This window comes from Oreochromis niloticus, linkage group LG19 (genome assembly GCF_001858045.2).
Source record: "Oreochromis niloticus isolate F11D_XX linkage group LG19, O_niloticus_UMD_NMBU, whole genome shotgun sequence".
In the NCBI taxonomy this organism is placed as follows: domain Eukaryota; kingdom Metazoa; phylum Chordata; class Actinopteri; order Cichliformes; family Cichlidae; genus Oreochromis; species Oreochromis niloticus.
The window spans coordinates 9592115-9609479 of NC_031983.2; the positions used below are offsets into that span (position 1 = coordinate 9592115).

The window sequence follows — 17365 nt, forward strand, 5'->3', positions numbered from 1 at the left end:
TGTTATTTTTTTTTCTGCATTTTTGGTTGATACTCTGTCTCTCTCCGTTACAAAGAAACTACCATAAAAATCAGAGACTGTTCATTTCTTTTTACTGGAGCAAACTTACAACTTCAGCAGGTGATTAAATCATTTGCCACTGTAATATACCACAGTACAACAAAGAACATCACGTTCTATGTGAGAAACCACACTGAGATTTCTCATTCCCAAGCTGCTGTGATTGTAGGGGATAAAATGTATTTTGAAGGCGACCCAACTCCGCGGACTTGTGGGAAATATAGTTTCAGCTCCAAAAACAGGACATATGCAAATCAGCTATGTGTTGCACAAAGTTACTTCAATTACCATAGGCCTTTGCTTTACTGCGCCTGCGCTGTAGATGTTTTCGCCGTGCATGTGTGTAGGCGAATCACGTGTGGAGAAGCCGTTGGTTGTCATGTCTCTGCCGTAGCAGAGTTCCGTGCTTGGTTTTATTATCTGCTTCCAGCTTTCGCTACACTTTCTATTTCTTTTTTCCCCTCATACCTTTTTTTTTTTAATCGAAGAATGAGCGAAAACGATGACATCGAAGTCGACAGCGATGTATGTCTTTTTGTTTCCTCTAGAAGTAGCTAGCCAGTTTGTTAGCTACACAGTAACTCAACATTCCTCTCAAAATATGCTATTTGATTGTGCTAGCTAGTTAGCGGGGGTTTCTCTGGGCTAGCACTAGGTTTTGAAGCCTGTATGGAGATAGCTATTAGGGGGAGAGTTTGAGCTCTTAATCGCTGGCTTTCAAATGAAAGTCTCACACGGAACTGGTGAATAAGTTGGGTAGCCTCGCTACGACATTTGTCGTTTGTTTGGGGCAGCTCAGCAAAATAAAGAGGGCTGTTTTATGCTCTTATAACTTAAATCACTCGTTCTGGTGGACCATATTCCTGTTGTCACGTGATCAATAAAACTCTTGAAATAAAACGCTGTGTTAAAACTGCAAATATGGAAAAAACAAGTCATAAACAGCAGTTAATCTCTTCCATGACACAAGGTCAGCTCTTCTGAGAGGTGAACTGACGGCTTGCTTGGACATAATGTTCCTTTCAGAAATATAACACATTTCTGTCGGCTATGCCACGCATGCTTTTACTATTTGTCGAGTTTAGATCCTAAATGCAGCTCTTGTTTATTCGTTGCATAAAAGGGTAATCCATTCACGTCAACCTAGATATAGTTAGCATACTTGACAGCTAGCTGGTTGAAATGTGGTGGTTAGTTGTATCTTTAGCTCTGACGTGTGATTGAAGTCCGGCTATGATGCACACACATTTAATACAGCAAACCGAGGCTCAATGAGAATACAGTATTCGATGTTCTCCTATCGTACATGTATTTGTATTGCAGTTGCACGTAACGCCTCTTCAGACGGCTGAATTCATGTCATGTTATCATGTTTTCTTGATTAAGGGCCCGGGCACTTGTTCAGTATTTTACTGCAAGCCCTTGTTACCTATTAAATTGTGGTTTCTTGCTAAAAATCCAGCGCTGTAGTTGCATTTGAACTAACCACTCTGTCAATGTATCAGTACGCCCACTGTGCGTGCAGGTTTGAATTCCTGCTGTTGCAATAATCAGTTGCATTTTCCCACCCCAAAGTGCAATGCGGTGTTTTAATTCAGCATGAATCTAAGCGCATGACCTAATATGGCCAAATTTTTCTTAGAACTATGGATTCCAAGTCTAGTGTAGATCCCATTAGAGCCACCTATACATTTACTGTAAGGCTTCACAAGCACCTCATTGTGCAGTGCATCTAATGCTACAGAGCCATTAAGTTTAGAAATGCTTCCTAAAAACACTTTTCAGCAAAGGCTCAAATTTCACATCCATATTTCAAGTGATGAGCTTTAACTTTGTGAGGCAGATTGTTTGTATTTGTCTTTTGTTTATGTTTGTTTTGATGTATATGTTTATGTCTTTTGCGTTTTGTGTAGTTTTACATGATGTGCCCAGGAGATATTAGCAGTTTTAGTCAAATCTGCCATGTTTGAATCTACATTTTTACGTTGATGTCCACTGACATGTAGTGTTGCTCTTAAATAAACAAATAAAATGAAAATAAAATGTTCCTTCTAATCTCTGTCAATACATAAATTAAAAATGATCCATTTTATACTAACTGTAATATCTGGCCAAGCAACATGTTGTAATGAGTGTGAGATAGATAGATAGATAGATAGATAGATAGATAGATAGATAGATACTCTATTGATCCCACAAAGGAAAGTCCAGCGACAGGATAAAGAATAGAAATAGTACAGTTAGTAAGTTAATAGTTAAAGTAAAACCTTCACTTAGTGAGGGATTTATTCTATCATATATATACAACAGTATACAACAATACCAAGACAAATATTTGAATTTACCTGATCTACATCCCATCCGTGCAGTTCTGGGTTGTGGATGGGGGAGCTGGAGCCTATTCTAGCTGCCATAGGGCAAGAGGCGGGGTACACCCTGGACAGACTGACAGTCTTTTACAGCGCCAGCACAGACAACTAGACAACCATACGTGCTCACATTCACACTTACAGTGAATTTAGACTCACTAATTACCTTCACCCCACTAACGGCTTGTCTTGGGACTGTGGGAGGAAGCTGGCGTACCTGGAGAGAACCCACAGAGACATGGGGAGAACATGCAAAGGTCCTGGGTGCAAATCTAGCTTTGTTTTAAGACAGCAAATGTGACATGGCAGTCGTCAGATTTTTTTTTAAACTTGGACTGCTGTTCTTACTCCCAGACTTAATGCTACCGTAAAATCGCTCTGTAAAGTTACAGTAAGCGTTAAAGACTGTAAGTGCAGTCTGTTCACAGCCTGTGGTGGAGATTATGAAGTCAGGCATTCTGATCATTTTGTGTAACCAGGAGAGCTGGCAAGCAAGCTGAAAGGTCAGCAGTGTGCAGCACAAATTTGGATTTTTTTATCTATCATCCAGTCCGTGTTAAGAAAAAAAGGCAAAGTAAGAGTTGATACTGAGTTACTGTTGAATTTTAGTTACGACTAAGACTTGCTGGTGCAACCCTCAAAGCAAACAGATCATGTCTTTGTAAATACTTCCACCACAGGTTCCTGCTTGTGTGCATATATTGATATTAACACAGATACACGCAATAACCATCTAAAGATGAGGCCTTCTCTTACTGCAGTTTAAATCACTTCTGTATGTTAAAGAACCAGGTGTAAACTTTCTCTGTCCCCTTTGCAGGCAGACAAGCGAGCACATCACAATGCGCTGGAGCGTAAACGCAGGGACCACATTAAAGACAGCTTTCACAGTTTACGAGACTCTGTGCCTGCATTACAAGGGGAGAAGGTGAGGAAACTATTCATATATTACCATAGACCATTCATATTGTGCCCCAGAATCCAGATCTATGCTCGTCATCTCTCTGTCATGCCTAGAGGAAGGAGGAAATTGTTATTTGTAGAAACAGATGCCTTGCCAAGTATCAACCACGTGTCTGATAATCATTCACAAGATCATTCATCTCGTTGGTGGATTTTAACAAGCTTGTAGACACTGCTGTCAAAGCAAGCAGCTCTATAAACTCTGGCAGCTTTGCCAAATAAATGCTGGATGAAGAGTGATGTTTCTGCTTATGCTGTCCATTTCATATTTAATACTATTCAAGTTCGAAAGGCAGTTAATATACAGTTGTTGTGTCAACATGGAGATCATTTTCTCCTCTGTTAAGCCTGATTTGTAGTACTGTGTTGAATCCCAGCTGCTTCATCTTCGTTTGCTTTTAACTTGTACCTGCACTGGTCTGCCATCACAAGTGAAACTGAAGCTGATAATGCTCAACCTGGAGTTAATAAATATGCAGTGCTATGCAAATCTAAAAGCCACCCCTCATTTCTTTATATTTTGCTAGGAAAATGGGAAATTCTGTTGAAACACGTGCAAACATACATGAAAGTACAGTATGTAAGTTAAAAACAGAAGCTGTACAGTTTTAATGATCTTGAAAGTCACTATGTGGTATGACAGCTTTTATTCTTCAGCACAGCCTGAACTCTCTTAGGCAGCTTTCTTATAGTAGTCTCCAGGAATAGTTCATTGAAAGCTCTTCTCTGGATGTTGGCTTTCTTTCGTTACATTTGCTGTCATGATGATCCAACACTGCTTCAGTAATGTTGAGGTCCAGGCTGTGGGGAGGCCAGTCCACGACTGAGAGTGTTGTAATTGTGTTTTCTATCCAGGTATGCAGTGTGTTTGGGATCATTGTCATGCAGGAAAAATTAAGCTGTTGGCTGCATGGTGGAAAAATATCTGATGATTGTTTTCTGCATTCATAATTCCATGAATTTTGACAGGATCCCAAACACCACTGACTGAAATGCAGGCCTAAATAATGACAGAGCCTTTGCAGATGGCTGCAGGCACTCACTCTTTTACCTCTCCTGGATTAATACTGAAGATGATTTAGAGCAGAAATTTCTAATTTGAATTCATCACTGCCCACTGCCACTGATTTTCAGTCTGGTTAGTAATCTGTATACTGTGTTAACACAGCATATTTCTAACAAACACAATTGCTGTTGCTCAAGTTTGCATTGCTGTAAAGTTGTGGCATCAACATTTGTGGTCAGCCTGCGCTGTTGATTCAATACAGTACTACGAAACAAGTGTTGACCCATATGCCCAAGGTCACTGACTCCTGGAATAGTTCTTGTTAACTTCTTATTTTAATCCAGATTAAATTACAACACACTCTGAACTTTGTATAACAGATTCATGCACTTTATTGGCTGCTTTGTCACACGGGTCTGACAGAATTCTGTTAAACAGGCTTCCCGAGCACAGATTCTAGACAAAGCCACGGAGTACATCCAGTACATGAGACGAAAAAACCACACCCACCAGCAAGATATTGACGATCTAAAGAAGCAGAATGCACTGCTGGAGCAGCAGGGTAAGCAGCGCTCTTGTTAAATAAGTATCGCACATTTTTGTCACGTGGATTCAATCTCAGATGCCGTAAACGTTTGTTTCTATCTTTTGTACAACTTGCAGTTCGTGCACTTGAGAAGGCCAAGGGGAACACTCAGCTCCAGACCAACTACTCTTCCGATAGCAGCTTGTACACAAACCGCAAAGGGAGCGCCGTGTCAGCCTTTGACGGCGGTTCCGACTCCAGCTCTGAATCAGAATCAGACGAGACACCGAACAGGAAGAAGCTGCGCGTGGAGCTAAGCTAGATTTGGGTGGACCCCGGCTCCCGAGACAGACTCTTTTTACCCACCAGCCCCAGCTCCTCTTTCCTGTCCACACTGAGCCCTGCCTTCTTGCGCTAGCCCAGGAGACGAGGTGGAGATCGTGTGTGAGAGAGGTGCTATTATGTATAAAACGCTTCTACCTTCTTTTATCCTTCTGGCAAGCATCCTGTCACTCCTTTCTTGACCCAGCAACAAAGTTAAAAATCCCCAAATTGAGGCAGCTCTGCAGTTTTGAAGGACTTTATGCCTTTCAGACCTCATAATAACCATTCATAAATGTGGAGATGACAAGACGTGAGACTTGAGTAAAGCTACAAAAATAACCTTTCCCTATTGGTTGTTTTGGTCGACCTCTCCAATCTGGCGGAGTTGTGAGACTTTTGACAAATGGTAAGGGTAGGAATACCTTACCTTTTTAATAATAATAATAATAATATTTTTCCAGAAAAGAATGTGAAGTTGCTTTTGGAAAAACAACCCTGTCTGTTATGCAAAATGCAGCCCTCCTTATTCTGTGTAGGTGGCTAAAAGTTTTGTCTTTTGAAATGTTGTGTAATCAAAGAAATCCCTCTATTTATAGTCATGCACCAGGAAGAATTTCTTACCCTTATATCTATATACCTATATAATCTGATGTCTGAACTCCCATTATGTTTGGCTTGATATTTCAAAGTTTCAGCTATTTATTTTCCTCTATTTTTAATATTTTTCAAATAAATTGTGGTTAAAAAATCCCCTCATTGATATTGAATGTTGCACAATGCAGTTAAAGGCATTGTCCTTTATTTTTGTCGATGGAAGTTCCTTTTCAGCGTGTGGTATATAACACTGTATACTCTTAAATGGTGTCGTTTCTGCAAAGAAAAGCCTTCCCTCTGATTTGCCTGTGCTGGGAATGTTTATCTTTTTTTTTGCAGAGATAAATTAGTGTGTACCTTATAAGATTTGTTTGTTCCATTCCATGGAAATTACAGGTATGTTGTACATACTGCCAACGGTTGTCTTGCAAGATAAGGCATACCTTTATTATGAAACTATAAATAAACTATTTTATCCTTTTTGGATGAATTGGTGACTCCTGTGTTTTTAATGTAAAAACAGCCTGATGTTTACACATTAGGCATCCCACAGCATCCTTTATTTTGGTGTTAAATGCAGGTTTAGTTAAAGAGCCCGTTAATTCAATAATCTGGCAGGTTTAATAGGATTTGACAATCAGAATTTGCTGATGGAATTAAGGTAAATGATAAGAAGGATTTGTTGAAACTTCGGTAGAAATAAACCTTTAAATGTTCCTAGATCACAAGGATTGGATTGTGGTGCAGCTGCTACCCACGGAGATATGATATTTGTTTGTCTTTTCAGTCATATTTAGAGATATAGTAGAAAATACGAGCATCGAGGAACATATATCCTTTTTGTGCGACATAAAATGACATCAATCATTGTTTAAATATTGAATTTAGACTCAGGCCAGTGTGATGTGTCCTGACGCTCCCTCTACAGGAAACAAGGTTCAAAGATGCAGGCTGTGTGCTGCTTTCCCGTGCCGTAGGAAATTGCAGGTGTAACCAAGAACGACATGTAGGATCGTGAAGTACTACTGAAATATTTGAAGGCGATAGTAAAGCACACGACGAGCCACAAAATATTAGAAAAACGTTCCAAGAAACCAGTCTTTGTAAAGTGCACCAAGTGGCGCTCTTTGAGTTTAGCATGGACGTTTCCGAGGGGCCTTGAATGCATCACCAAAGCAGAGGACAAGCAGCCAGTTTCAAGCGCCGCATCAGACAGGCATGGTTTTTCCTCATCGCTTAGTTTTGGGTCATGGCTAAACAGTACGACTTCTTGTTCCGGCTGCTCATGCTCGGAGACTCGGGGGTTGGGAAGACTTGCATGTTGCGCCGGTTCACGGAAAGTGACTTTGACACTACACACATTTCCACCATCGGTAAGCCATCCAACAGGTTTTCAGTGAAGCTTTCTCCAAAACTCATCATATCAGTTTTTTTCCCCACAGGTTGAACCGGTTAAACACCGGGAAATTCTTTTCTCTGGATGAATGTAGATGCAGGGGTTTTAAAATTCAGAGCATTTTATTTTAGCGTTCCCATTTGTTCAGAATGTAAAAGTGGGCCTACTTATAGGATTAAAGGGCCTCAAGTTCAAACAGCCTCACATGGGAAAAGTTTGCCTTGAAGGTTTTCTGTTGCCCACACTAAAGCACAATGAAAGTATAAGATGTAATGTTTTTGCTTAATTAAAGGTTAGACACGTAGAAGAGGTCTGATACAGTACGTCTCTGTCACGAGCGCACTGGAAATGGGAAAGGAGACGATTATTTCTTCTGCTCTCAAATTATTTGATATCCTATCTTATATTTTTCCCCTTGATTGGAACTTGCGGATTGATGAGGCCATTAGTGCTTTATATCAATACTGCCACTTTTCCTGATTGTGTCACATACTAATGAGTTGGAACAAAATGTGGTAGGCCCTGTTTGCCCTCTTTACCTGTTAGACTGTGAAGCATAATCCGGGTCAAGTCTCAGCAGAAAATGCAGAGTGGAAAGGCTTTACATGGGATTTGGATATTTGGAATAGTGTCTGATGATGAAATCATTGCTAAAAGAAAATCACCCGCCGTGCCTTTAGATCTGCATCAGGCAGTGAGAGAAGCGCTGGAACAAAAGGATACTGATATGCAGGATGAATGGACAGCTTTGCATATGTTACATAAACACAGATTCTTACATGATAAAAGTGAACAATTGCAAAAAGAGGAAAGCCATCCTTAAGGCGAAACAGAAACGGGCTACAGGAGGAGCTCATTCACAGACACTGAAAACATTAAGATCGTGATTTGATTGTTATGTAAAGTAGGTGCATTTTCAGATTCAGTAGCACCTCTTCATTTCACTCAAACTGGACTAGGAAGCTGCATCACCAACAAAAATGTATTTATGGTCAATGATCATGTGAAATGCCTGACAGAAAACTTTTTTATGAGCACAATAATGAGATTGGATTACACAGTGTTTATTGATTCCACAAATTGTGATGGCAGCAAAACGGAAAGAAAAAGACAAATGTTCAGGGTTTTATGTTAAATGTAACAGAGCCAAATATAGAAGGAAACGGAGAACAGGTTACAAATTGTCCAACTGATCAGAATCACATGCTTCCTTTTTTTCTGCTCCACTTCTTTCCTATTCTAACTTCAATGATGCCACTAGTGTCAAAAAATCTTATAAATATCCATCACAGGAGCCAAATGAAAGAATCTTCTAGTTGTTGGGCAGATAACCTCATATTTGACTCCAGAATACTTTGGTATACAGAGGAGTTCATGGTCGACTCAATGACTGCAAGGTGCCCAGGTCCTGTAGCTGTAAAACAAGCCCAAATCATCACCCCTCCACCACCGTACGTGACAGATGGTGTGAGGGGTTTGTGCTGATATGCTGTGTTTGGTCTTTGCCAAATGTAGTGCTGTGCATCATGGCCAAACATCTCCACCTTGGTCTGGTTTGTCCAAAAGACATTGGAGGTGCGATGGTTTGTACGATCTGGGTCCTTGCTGCCTCTTACAGCAAGAATGTCCCGTGTTCAAAGCAGCTGGCCGGTTGGTCTCTCTGTTCCTGCATGGGTTCCTTCCAGGTTCTCTGCTTTCCCCCATAGTCCAAAGACATGCATGGCTGGCAAATTGGTGAATCTAAATTGGCTCTAGGACGAATATGCTAATTTAAGCATGTAGAGTCTGAGATGTAGCTCCGGGGGTTTTTGCCATTTCTCTTAACTTAGACTACTTGCTGTGATATCCACTTCTGGAAAAAATGTGGCATTCGCACAGATCAGCGAATGTTTCACAACTTCTGGTTTTATAGATGTGATGACACTTGCTGATGATCAGTTAAGTACATCTAAGTACACTTCCTCACAGGCATGCAGAGAGTCTTTAACATGACTGTATATAGTGTAGGATCAGAAATTCGTGTCTTATCTTTGAGTGGATTTTGACTCTGTTGGCATGATGAAAACTAAATAAGAAGTAGATTAAAAGAACTGCTTGAATAGAAACCAGTAAAGTTACATGTTGCAAACCTTTATTCTGTCTCCTAGCAGTGCCGTTTACACCAGTTGAGATAATGGTATCTCCGAGCAATCCTCAATGAACCTCAGTGACATTTGTTGCCAGTTTGTGATTGTATTTTTGAAGGTGGCATCCCAGCTTACATCTGTATTTGCATTTTGTTTGTTTTGGTCAGGAATTGATTTTAAGATGAAAACACTCGAGGTAGATGGAACCAAGGTGCGAGTACAGATATGGTAAGTGACATTTTTCTTTCATGGCATTCACGCTTGCTGCCATGGGTGATTCCCTTTTGCTGATATGTGTTTGTTCCTCCATGCAGGGACACAGCTGGTCAGGAGCGCTATCAGACCATCACCAAACAGTACTACAGGAGAGCGCAAGTATGAGCAGCCAAGAGTAAACTTAGATTTCTGTAACGCAGCTTTGACTCCTAAATCCTCTTTCCCCTTTTTGTGCAGGGTATCATCTTTGTCTACGACATCACAGACAAGCTGTCCTTTAAGCACATAGCCAAGTGGGTCAGTGATGTGGATGAAGTAAGGCAATCTGCACTCTGTTCGCTGCCCATCGCAGCTGTCCAGTATTTGTGTTCTGGCTGACTGAACTTTAGCTGCTTGCTAAACAATCAGTGGCTTAGAGTGACTGACAGGATGAAGTCCACTATCCCTGTGCTTAACTTCAATTTTTGTTGTTGTTTTCTTTTAGTATACTACCCAAAAAATGGAGACCATATTGATAGGAAACAAATGTGATGATTCACTCAGGAGGGAAGTGTCAAAGAACCAAGGAACCAAGGTTTGATTGAGCCTTTAATTTGTAGGTTGTGTTTTAAGTACTCAACATCATAATATACATTTCTCCCATATTGTAAGTCAGTCTCCTGGTGGCCTTCAGTTTCTTCCGGGAAACTTCCTTAAACTTGATGATAATTACTGTAATACCTGTGCTGGAAAGCTTTGTGTGTTTCATAAATGTCACCTAAGCTGCCAGATCAGCTCGAAACACCGTCTACACAAACAATCCACACACCTGCATACAAATTCAACCTGTCTGTCGGGCAACGTGGCAACTCGATTCGAGAAGTGTGCGCACAACTATCTCTGTGCTGGCAGGCATTTGGATGCTGGCCATCTTAGTTGTTTCTGTTGCTCAGACAGCCTCAGGCCTTTTTGCCGCAAAGACACGGTGAAGACTTTAAAACACTCCGAAATAAATTCCGGACGGTTGTACAGATCTTGTGTGTGATGAGTAGTTGTTCATGTTGTAGAAACACGAAAATGAACTCTTTCTGACCCTGTTAAAGTAGACAATGAATTACAGCCAAATGTCATTCATCAGAGTGAATGTTCCTCCGAGCTCTTCACACAGACCAGGACCATCTAGGTACTAAATACTACAAAATATTCAGTTATACTAGACTCAGTCGCTGCTCTCATGTTGGGAATAATGTTGACTTTATTTTTGAGGTTTAAAAAAAAAAAGGGTTTTGCATATTGGGGAAGAACTTTTATTGAGAAAACGTGCAATATGGTTGTAGCATAACTTATTTCAGGGAGAAAAGCCTTTTAGAGGCACTACTATCAAAGTCCCAGCTTCCGAAAACTAATAGTTGATACCAGGATGTCTCTTAAAATAGAATACTGTTCTGTAATATGCGCTTCAATGTTGTCTGTAGTTAGCAGGATCCTATGGGATGGAGTTCTTTGAAACCAGTGCCTCCAAGAATATCAACATCAGTGAGGTAGTGGATGTTCTTGGTAACATTTTTTCTGGGTAATTCCCTGCCACATTCTGTTTTCTTTCTTCCTTCTTCCTCCAGTCATTCAAACGTCTGACAGAACTCGTGCTACAGGCTCACAAGAGGGACGTGGACAACCTGTTGGGATCTCTGGACAGCTATCTGGATAAGGCAGGTCTGGAGGAAGACAAAGAGAGCACAGTCCCTCACTGTCCTCAGAGGAGCTGCGCCTGTTAGAAACAAGATGGCCATCATGGTGCCACAGCTTATGGCTGAAGGCGCTCTGACTTGATTCAGTCCCCCTCTGCCCTCTTTGTAGATGCGGAGACCTGTTGCCCCAGGGGTTTAAGGAATGGGTTTCACTTTTTGTAAGTTTTTTTTTTTTTTTTTGAATCACACTGTGTTAAATTGTTAAATGCGTTTAGAAGGAGCTACCAGCAGAGGGCCAATTTTGTTCCATGATCACTGGATCTTAAAGCCGGTGAGGTTCCTGGAGAACACGGTTTTGTGTAATAAAACTATCCATACCCACAATTTCTTCCTTTAAAATACAGGTTTGCACCAAGCACCACTTGTTCATCACATTTTGTTAAAAAAAAATTTTTTAAATTGAATAATTTGGTTGGTGCTGTAGGTGAATTGTAGGTTCAAATCAACAATCGTTTATTTGAGGAGGGCGGAGGAAGAGGATGGAGGCAATGACGAAGAAGCCGGAGGGACAGAGCTGAATTATTTACACCTTGAAATTCAAACCCAGCAGGGGTGGAGTTATTTACACAATTGACTATCCTCCTTTGACGGAGACTCTGTCGTGCCATGTTCGAAGACCTCGAATGCTTGCTCATGCATTATCATCCCGAATGTGTGCATTTGCGTTACAAATGTGATTGGCATTGTGTGCTAAAGGAGTGTTACCGCTCTTTGAAGTAATGTACTCAGGCTCTGCCAAGTTGCCACTTGTATGTAATTTTTAAAAAAAATGATGTGTGCAGGTTGTTACAAAAAATAACAAAACCGCTGTACGGGTTAATAAATTAAAGTTTTCATATTAAAGCTAATGAGATGTGTCGGGATCTTGCTGAGTCATTACATTAGAATGCAAGGAGTGAAGTCAAGTCCTGAAAGAGTTCAGACAGTAGATTCATTCATTTTTAATCACCCTCTGTGAAAGACGGGGGATCATGTTAAATTTTTGATGACAGCGAAAACTGATACATGTCACAGAGATGCCGTAAAGTAGGGTAGTATGTGCAAGTTTTACCCTAAAACACTCTTTGAAAATACAATTACATTCACTCCTAGAAAGTCAAAGTTTACTTGATAAAATTTTAAAAATCTTACCCTAGTAGGAAGACACACACAATCAGTTACATTACTCTATCTCGAACTTCTTCAGAGTATAGGATGGCAGATGGAGATCACTTTCCCGCAGGGCCATTTGATCCTTGTCAAAGGCAACTTTCTGCCCTAAATGAATCAGGTGACCAAGAGTTTGGATACAGGCAGCTCGAGATCCCCTCTGCCTCCACTGTGGCAGAACCAGAAGACGAGATGACGTTCATTGCGAAGACTTTCTACGACCTGAGGGCCACCACGCTGGAGGGAGACTCGGTGGACTTCAACGTCTTCAGAGGACGGGTGGTCCTCATAGAGAATGTGGCCTCGCTCTGAGGAACCACCACCCGGGACTTCAGCGAGCTCAACCAGCTGCAGAGCAAGTACCCCCATCGGCTGGTGGTCCTGGGTTTTCCTTGCAACCAGTTTGGCTATCAGGTGAGTTCAGCAGCGGAGTTTGAAGTCACTTAAAAACCTCTAAAATGTATTAATTCATGTACCAGTTATGTGTTATTGTTAAAATCTGCAGTAAATTTCCAGTTCTGTTTCAAATACATAAATACCACTTCACAGACATTTTCCTTTTCCTGATCCTACCTGGGTCAGGTTTGAGTTAATAAAAGTCTGACTTGTATTATTGGCATTAGTGTATTTCCTCTTTCCTAAAGCAAGTCACAGGAATTGCATCATTTAATAGTGTGCAAACTGTATCTGGTACTGATGGTTTCATACTGAAGTAGGATTTTAATCATCTTCGCTATCATAATGAAACCAATGAATGCTTGTTCTGCAGGAGAACTGCACCAATGGTGAAATCCTGAATTCACTGCAGCATGTGCGTCCAGGCGGAGGCTTCAAGCCCATCTTTACCATCTTCGAGAAGTGTGACGTCAATGGAACAAGCACCCACCCAGTTTTTGCCTATCTGAAAGACAAACTCCCCTATCCCGATGACGACCCAAATTCTCTCATTCAGGACCCCAAATTTCTGGTTTGGAGCCCCATCAGCAGGACGGATATCTCCTGGAACTTTGAGAAATTCCTCATCGGGCCAGAGGGAGAACCCTTTAAGCGATACAGCAAAAAATTCCCCACCATTGACATAGAACCTGACATTCAAAGACTGCTAAGATTAACTAAGACCTAAGAATAGTCTCCATCTCTTAATGACTTCTCATCCATAACTCTCAAAGCTGTCATGCTGTCCTCCACACCGTTGAGCCTTATTAAATGAGGGTGATGTTCTAAAAAAGAATAAGGGAATATCATCGGAGGCCTTATAAGTGCTTAACAGTTGTGGATGAATGAACAGTGTAGTTAAAAGTTTACGCAAATGTACATTATGCATGAGGCAAATGATCACTTTGATGGGGTTTTTTTACGTCCTTTTGTTTCTTGTCCTTTTCCTGTTCGTCCAGCAGATGGTGCTGCTGATTTAATCCTAATCTTCTCCCGTGAATTAACATTCATCACACACATAATGTTTGCACTGGAATAAAACCTTCAAACCAAATTCGTCTCCCACTGAGGTGTGATTTTTAATTGGACCATATATAAACACCGCAAGACACCATAAAGATGCGCTCCTCTGATGTAAGCACGACCAAAATAGAGCTGGAGTAGGCATAATAATGAAGCTTTAAATACAGTGGGGAGGATGTGGAATTATTTGAAACACCCTTTCAAATAATTCACAGCGCAATCTTCTGATTATGCATCCTCTTGCCCGATGAATCCCTTTTTTTTTTTTTATTATCTCAGAGCCTCCCACTCTAATTTTCCAGACCTACATTTTTAAAGTAAAAACATGCTGAAACCATGCAGCTACATGAATACTTTATCACTACAGTGACACCTTAAGACAAACCCAAAGTCATGCATGTAGGTTAAACAGTGACCTTGTTAGCTGTGTTATGAACTGCCATGCAGCTTTAGCTTTTTATGCAAAGTCTGCACTGTTTGCAAGGCCTGCTTTGGAGGTTCGCGCAGGGCTTTGTGCACATATGCTGACATCTACGTCAGCACAACAGGCCACACGGTGACCTCATGGCAGGTGGGTACATTTAGAAACATTAAAGTGATACATTTCACGGGTTTTACTTCCACTCATAGTGGCTGTGGTTATTGTAGCCATAGTCTCTTTGCATATTATATTTACATGTTCATGCTGTCGCGATGCTCCAGGACATTTGATTTCCCTCAGTATGACTGCAAGGAAAAGCTTCACGCCTGTTGGGGAGAAGCAAATATTAGAGGAGCTGCGCCAGGGGCCTCTCCCTATACCCTCTACACTTCTCCCATCTACTCACAGCTTGCAGAAAAATTTCACCAAAGATCAGTTATTTTGAACAGGTGACTCACTCTCACTTCATCCATCCATCCATCCATCCATCCACTCGCTTCCGCTTATCTTTTTCAGGGTCGCGGGGGGCGCTGGAGCCTATCCCAGCTGTCATAGGGCGAGAGGCGGGGTACACCCTGGACAGGTCGCCAGTGTGTCGCAGGGCCAACACACAGGAACAGACAACCATTCGCACTCACATTCACTCACACATTCACACCTAGTGGCAATTTGAATTATCCAATTAACCTATCCCCACAAGCTTGTGAAACTGAAGTCGATTTAGATAATGGTTCAAAGGTCAAACCTAATGGCATTAATTGCCTGTTTTACATTAAACTCCGCAGCAGTAAACATGCACGAGCGGTGTAACTGGAGCTTGCTTAAAGACTTTTGGGCTAAAACATGACAAGTTTCACCTGCTATTGAATAAACTGTCCACTTTTTAACCTGGAGTCACTTGAAGCAGAGTGAGACTTCTTCGATTCCCCTCTGACCATCTACTCACTACAGGTGAGCACTGTTGCCACGGCAACGTTTGCTTTTCCCCCCGCTAAGCCTTCTCGCGAGACTCCAGGGCAGAAAAGAGAGGGAGAGAGAGGGAGAGGGGAGGCTGCCTGAATGATCTCATCCCTCCAGCAGCTGCATACCGCAGCGAGGCAAAGCCGTAACTTTCTATCAAACTTCCAAGTTGCCGTTCAGAGGAAGACGTCGGGCCGTCCTCGGTCTGAACCGGAGCCAGCACGGGTTTTTTTTGTTTTTCCCCCCGCGAGGGCAGCCAACAGAGCTGCTGCGTAGTTTGTGTCTCGGACTTGGAGCACCTTGTTACGAGTTGAAACAAAAGGAAGGAGAGGAAAGAAAGAAAAGCAAAACTGCTTCGTGTTGTGTGACAACCACAATGAGAAAAGGTGAGTGGCGTTACGAAGTCATGCGCGGGGGTGCCTGCTCCCAGCATCTGTGTGAGGAGGACAAAGCACATCCTCGTGCTGTGTGAAGGTGCAGGGGGAAAGCCAGTGCGCAGTGTTAGTGTTATTATTATTGTTAGTGTTATTAGAACTAATGGGGCTGGCGTGGTGAGGCGAAGTGAGGCTATCAGGGTGGCTGTCAAACACATCCGCTGCGTCGCCGTGTATGTCAAGGGCATTGTTCCCTGCGATTCACAGGTGGCATCGTTCACGCCACACCGCTGCATACTGGAGGATATACGTCTGTCACCACCCGGAAAAAAATAAATAAATTCCGAGGTGGCGTATCCCGCGTTGTTGCCACACGTGAAGGCTTGTCAGGCACCAGGTGATTGCCACATCTGTCTTGAGAGATTTGTTTACAGCCTGCCCTGGCTAAGCATCTGCTTGAATAGATTAGGCCACCAGGGCTCCCTGCAAGTCATGCCCCCCTCCCTCCAATTGAGTATCCAGTGCCATTCTTGATGAGATTATCAGTTTATTTCTGCCTGATGTGGATGTGTGGAGTGCACTCCAGCCTCTGTGTCCAACTGTGCTCACATAGGCTGTTTTGGAACACAGAGAGCATGCACACCAGTGCAGTGGTGGCAGCAGCGCGTGTGAATAGGAAAGATCTAGTAATGCAGGGCTGGGAGTTTTGTTTTGACAGAAACAAACAGACCTTAACCTTTCAGAGTTTACTTTTACAGGGCAGCATTGTGTCCAGAGGGGGCACAGTTACAAGTAAGCAGGTAGGGAATTAAATATAATAAAGGGGGGGCTGCTCATAACTGAATCATGGTGTGTGAGTGTGTGTGTGTTACAGAAGCAGTGTTTATTGCAGTTGGATAACTTGAGTCAGGTGAAAAAAGGGGAAGCTTTGTAGTTTGGTTTTGGGCGAGGATCTGGGATTTTTAGCATTCTTGATAAGCTTAGCTGACCCACTGTGGCTGGCATGACTGATCATACAGCTTCACTTCCACTTTTACTGCTTAGTTACTCTCAGTTTTGTCCCTTTTTTGCCTTCTGCAAATACATTGGATTGCTTCTTGCTTTTTCTAGTGTTATTTTTATTATAGATGATGAAAATGATCTTGTTGGATGGGGAAAAAATACTTGCTCTGTTTTATTTCTTTCACTGCGTGGGCCTGTAACGGTTCATTTGGGGATGAGAGGGTAGTTCAGTTGATAAGGTCTGCCCAAAGATTTGGGTGAGACTACTTTCAGAATAGATGCACAAAGATAACTCTGCTTGTTTAGCAGAGTCTCTGCCTCTCACCGTCCTTATCAGCATACGTAGTCCTCCCCTTGTTTTATTACTGGAGGACAGTGTTGCTATTTTCACTTTGCGTTGCATCTCTCGCACAACAATTGTTGGTGTTCTTCATTCGTAGTAGGGTCTTTTCTATAACGTGCCTGCACGTTCACACAAGGATGCTTCCTGTTGCTAAGTTGAGCTTATGTTTCCATTGTCTCCTGTGCATTGGCTCGGAGGGAATAGTTTGAGCAAAGATAAAAGGGAACAACAAGAGAACCATTGTGCTGATTTATAATTTGCTACTCTGGAATCTATGCGCTGCAGTTATGCTAAGTGGTCTTCATAACATGCGTAAATTAACTGTTTATATTATACAAAGAAAGATGAGGT

The 17365-nt window shown here is 41.9% G+C and overlaps 4 protein-coding genes across 8 annotated transcripts in view; all 4 read left to right on the forward strand.

Moving 5' to 3' along the window:
- The first annotated feature begins 386 nt into the window (after positions 1–386).
- Positions 387–6332, forward strand: LOC100701192 (protein max). Of its 2 annotated transcripts, none has more exons than XM_005453290.4 (4): positions 387–585; positions 3250–3357; positions 4822–4960; positions 5062–6332. In XM_005453290.4, the coding sequence occupies exons 1-4, from the start codon at positions 550–552 to the stop codon at positions 5244–5246; spliced, it is 468 nt and encodes a 155-aa protein (XP_005453347.1). In that variant the 5' UTR covers positions 387–549; the 3' UTR covers positions 5247–6332. The 2 variants fall into 2 exon arrangements, with proteins under 2 accessions (XP_005453347.1, XP_003447852.1); XM_003447804.4 differs by having other exon boundaries at positions 389–585; positions 4837–4960.
- A 480-nt stretch (positions 6333–6812) lies between these two features.
- On the forward strand, positions 6813–12155 carry LOC100700914 (ras-related protein Rab-15). Of its 4 annotated transcripts, none has more exons than XM_005453288.4 (7): positions 6814–7215; positions 9532–9592; positions 9679–9739; positions 9818–9877; positions 10065–10154; positions 11035–11100; positions 11179–12155. In XM_005453288.4, the coding sequence occupies exons 1-7, from the start codon at positions 7092–7094 to the stop codon at positions 11332–11334; spliced, it is 618 nt and encodes a 205-aa protein (XP_005453345.1). In that variant the 5' UTR covers positions 6814–7091; the 3' UTR covers positions 11335–12155. The 4 variants fall into 4 exon arrangements, with proteins under 4 accessions (XP_025756847.1, XP_005453345.1, XP_005453346.1 ...); XM_003447803.4 differs by having other exon boundaries at positions 6817–7215; positions 9818–9895; XM_025901062.1 differs by lacking the exon at positions 11035–11100 and having other exon boundaries at positions 6813–7215.
- A 110-nt stretch (positions 12156–12265) lies between these two features.
- On the forward strand, positions 12266–13606 carry gpx2 (glutathione peroxidase 2). The gene is made up of 2 exons (XM_005453287.4): positions 12266–12870; positions 13226–13606. Exons 1-2 carry the CDS (start codon positions 12502–12504, stop codon positions 13577–13579), a joined length of 723 nt encoding a protein of 240 aa, XP_005453344.2. The 5' UTR covers positions 12266–12501; the 3' UTR covers positions 13580–13606.
- A 1772-nt stretch (positions 13607–15378) lies between these two features.
- LOC100700378 (signal-induced proliferation-associated 1-like protein 1) overlaps positions 15379–17365 on the forward strand; it is a 37213-nt gene continuing 35226 nt past the window's right edge. Inside the window, exon 1 of the mRNA XM_005453286.4 lies at positions 15379–15681. The gene's annotated coding sequence lies outside the window, so the exon portion shown is untranslated. The remainder of the gene's footprint in view (positions 15682–17365) is intronic.

Excerpts from the sequence above, each read along its gene's own strand:
- LOC100701192 (XM_005453290.4), top strand. The coding sequence starts at position 550 with ATGAGCGAAAACGATGACATCGAAGTCGACAGCGAT. Across the intron at positions 3,358-4,821 it reads CTGCATTACAAGGGGAGAAG|AATTCTGTTAAACAGGCTTC; the intron begins GTGAGGAAACTA and ends CGGGTCTGACAG. Across the intron at positions 4,961-5,061 it reads TGCACTGCTGGAGCAGCAGG|TTCGTGCACTTGAGAAGGCC; the intron begins GTAAGCAGCGCT and ends TACAACTTGCAG.
- LOC100700914 (XM_003447803.4), top strand. The coding sequence starts at position 7,092 with ATGGCTAAACAGTACGACTTCTTGTTCCGGCTGCTCATGCTCGGAGAC. Across the intron at positions 7,216-9,531 it reads TACACACATTTCCACCATCG|GAATTGATTTTAAGATGAAA; the intron begins GTAAGCCATCCA and ends TGTTTTGGTCAG. Across the intron at positions 9,896-10,064 it reads GGGTCAGTGATGTGGATGAA|TATACTACCCAAAAAATGGA; the intron begins GTAAGGCAATCT and ends GTTTTCTTTTAG.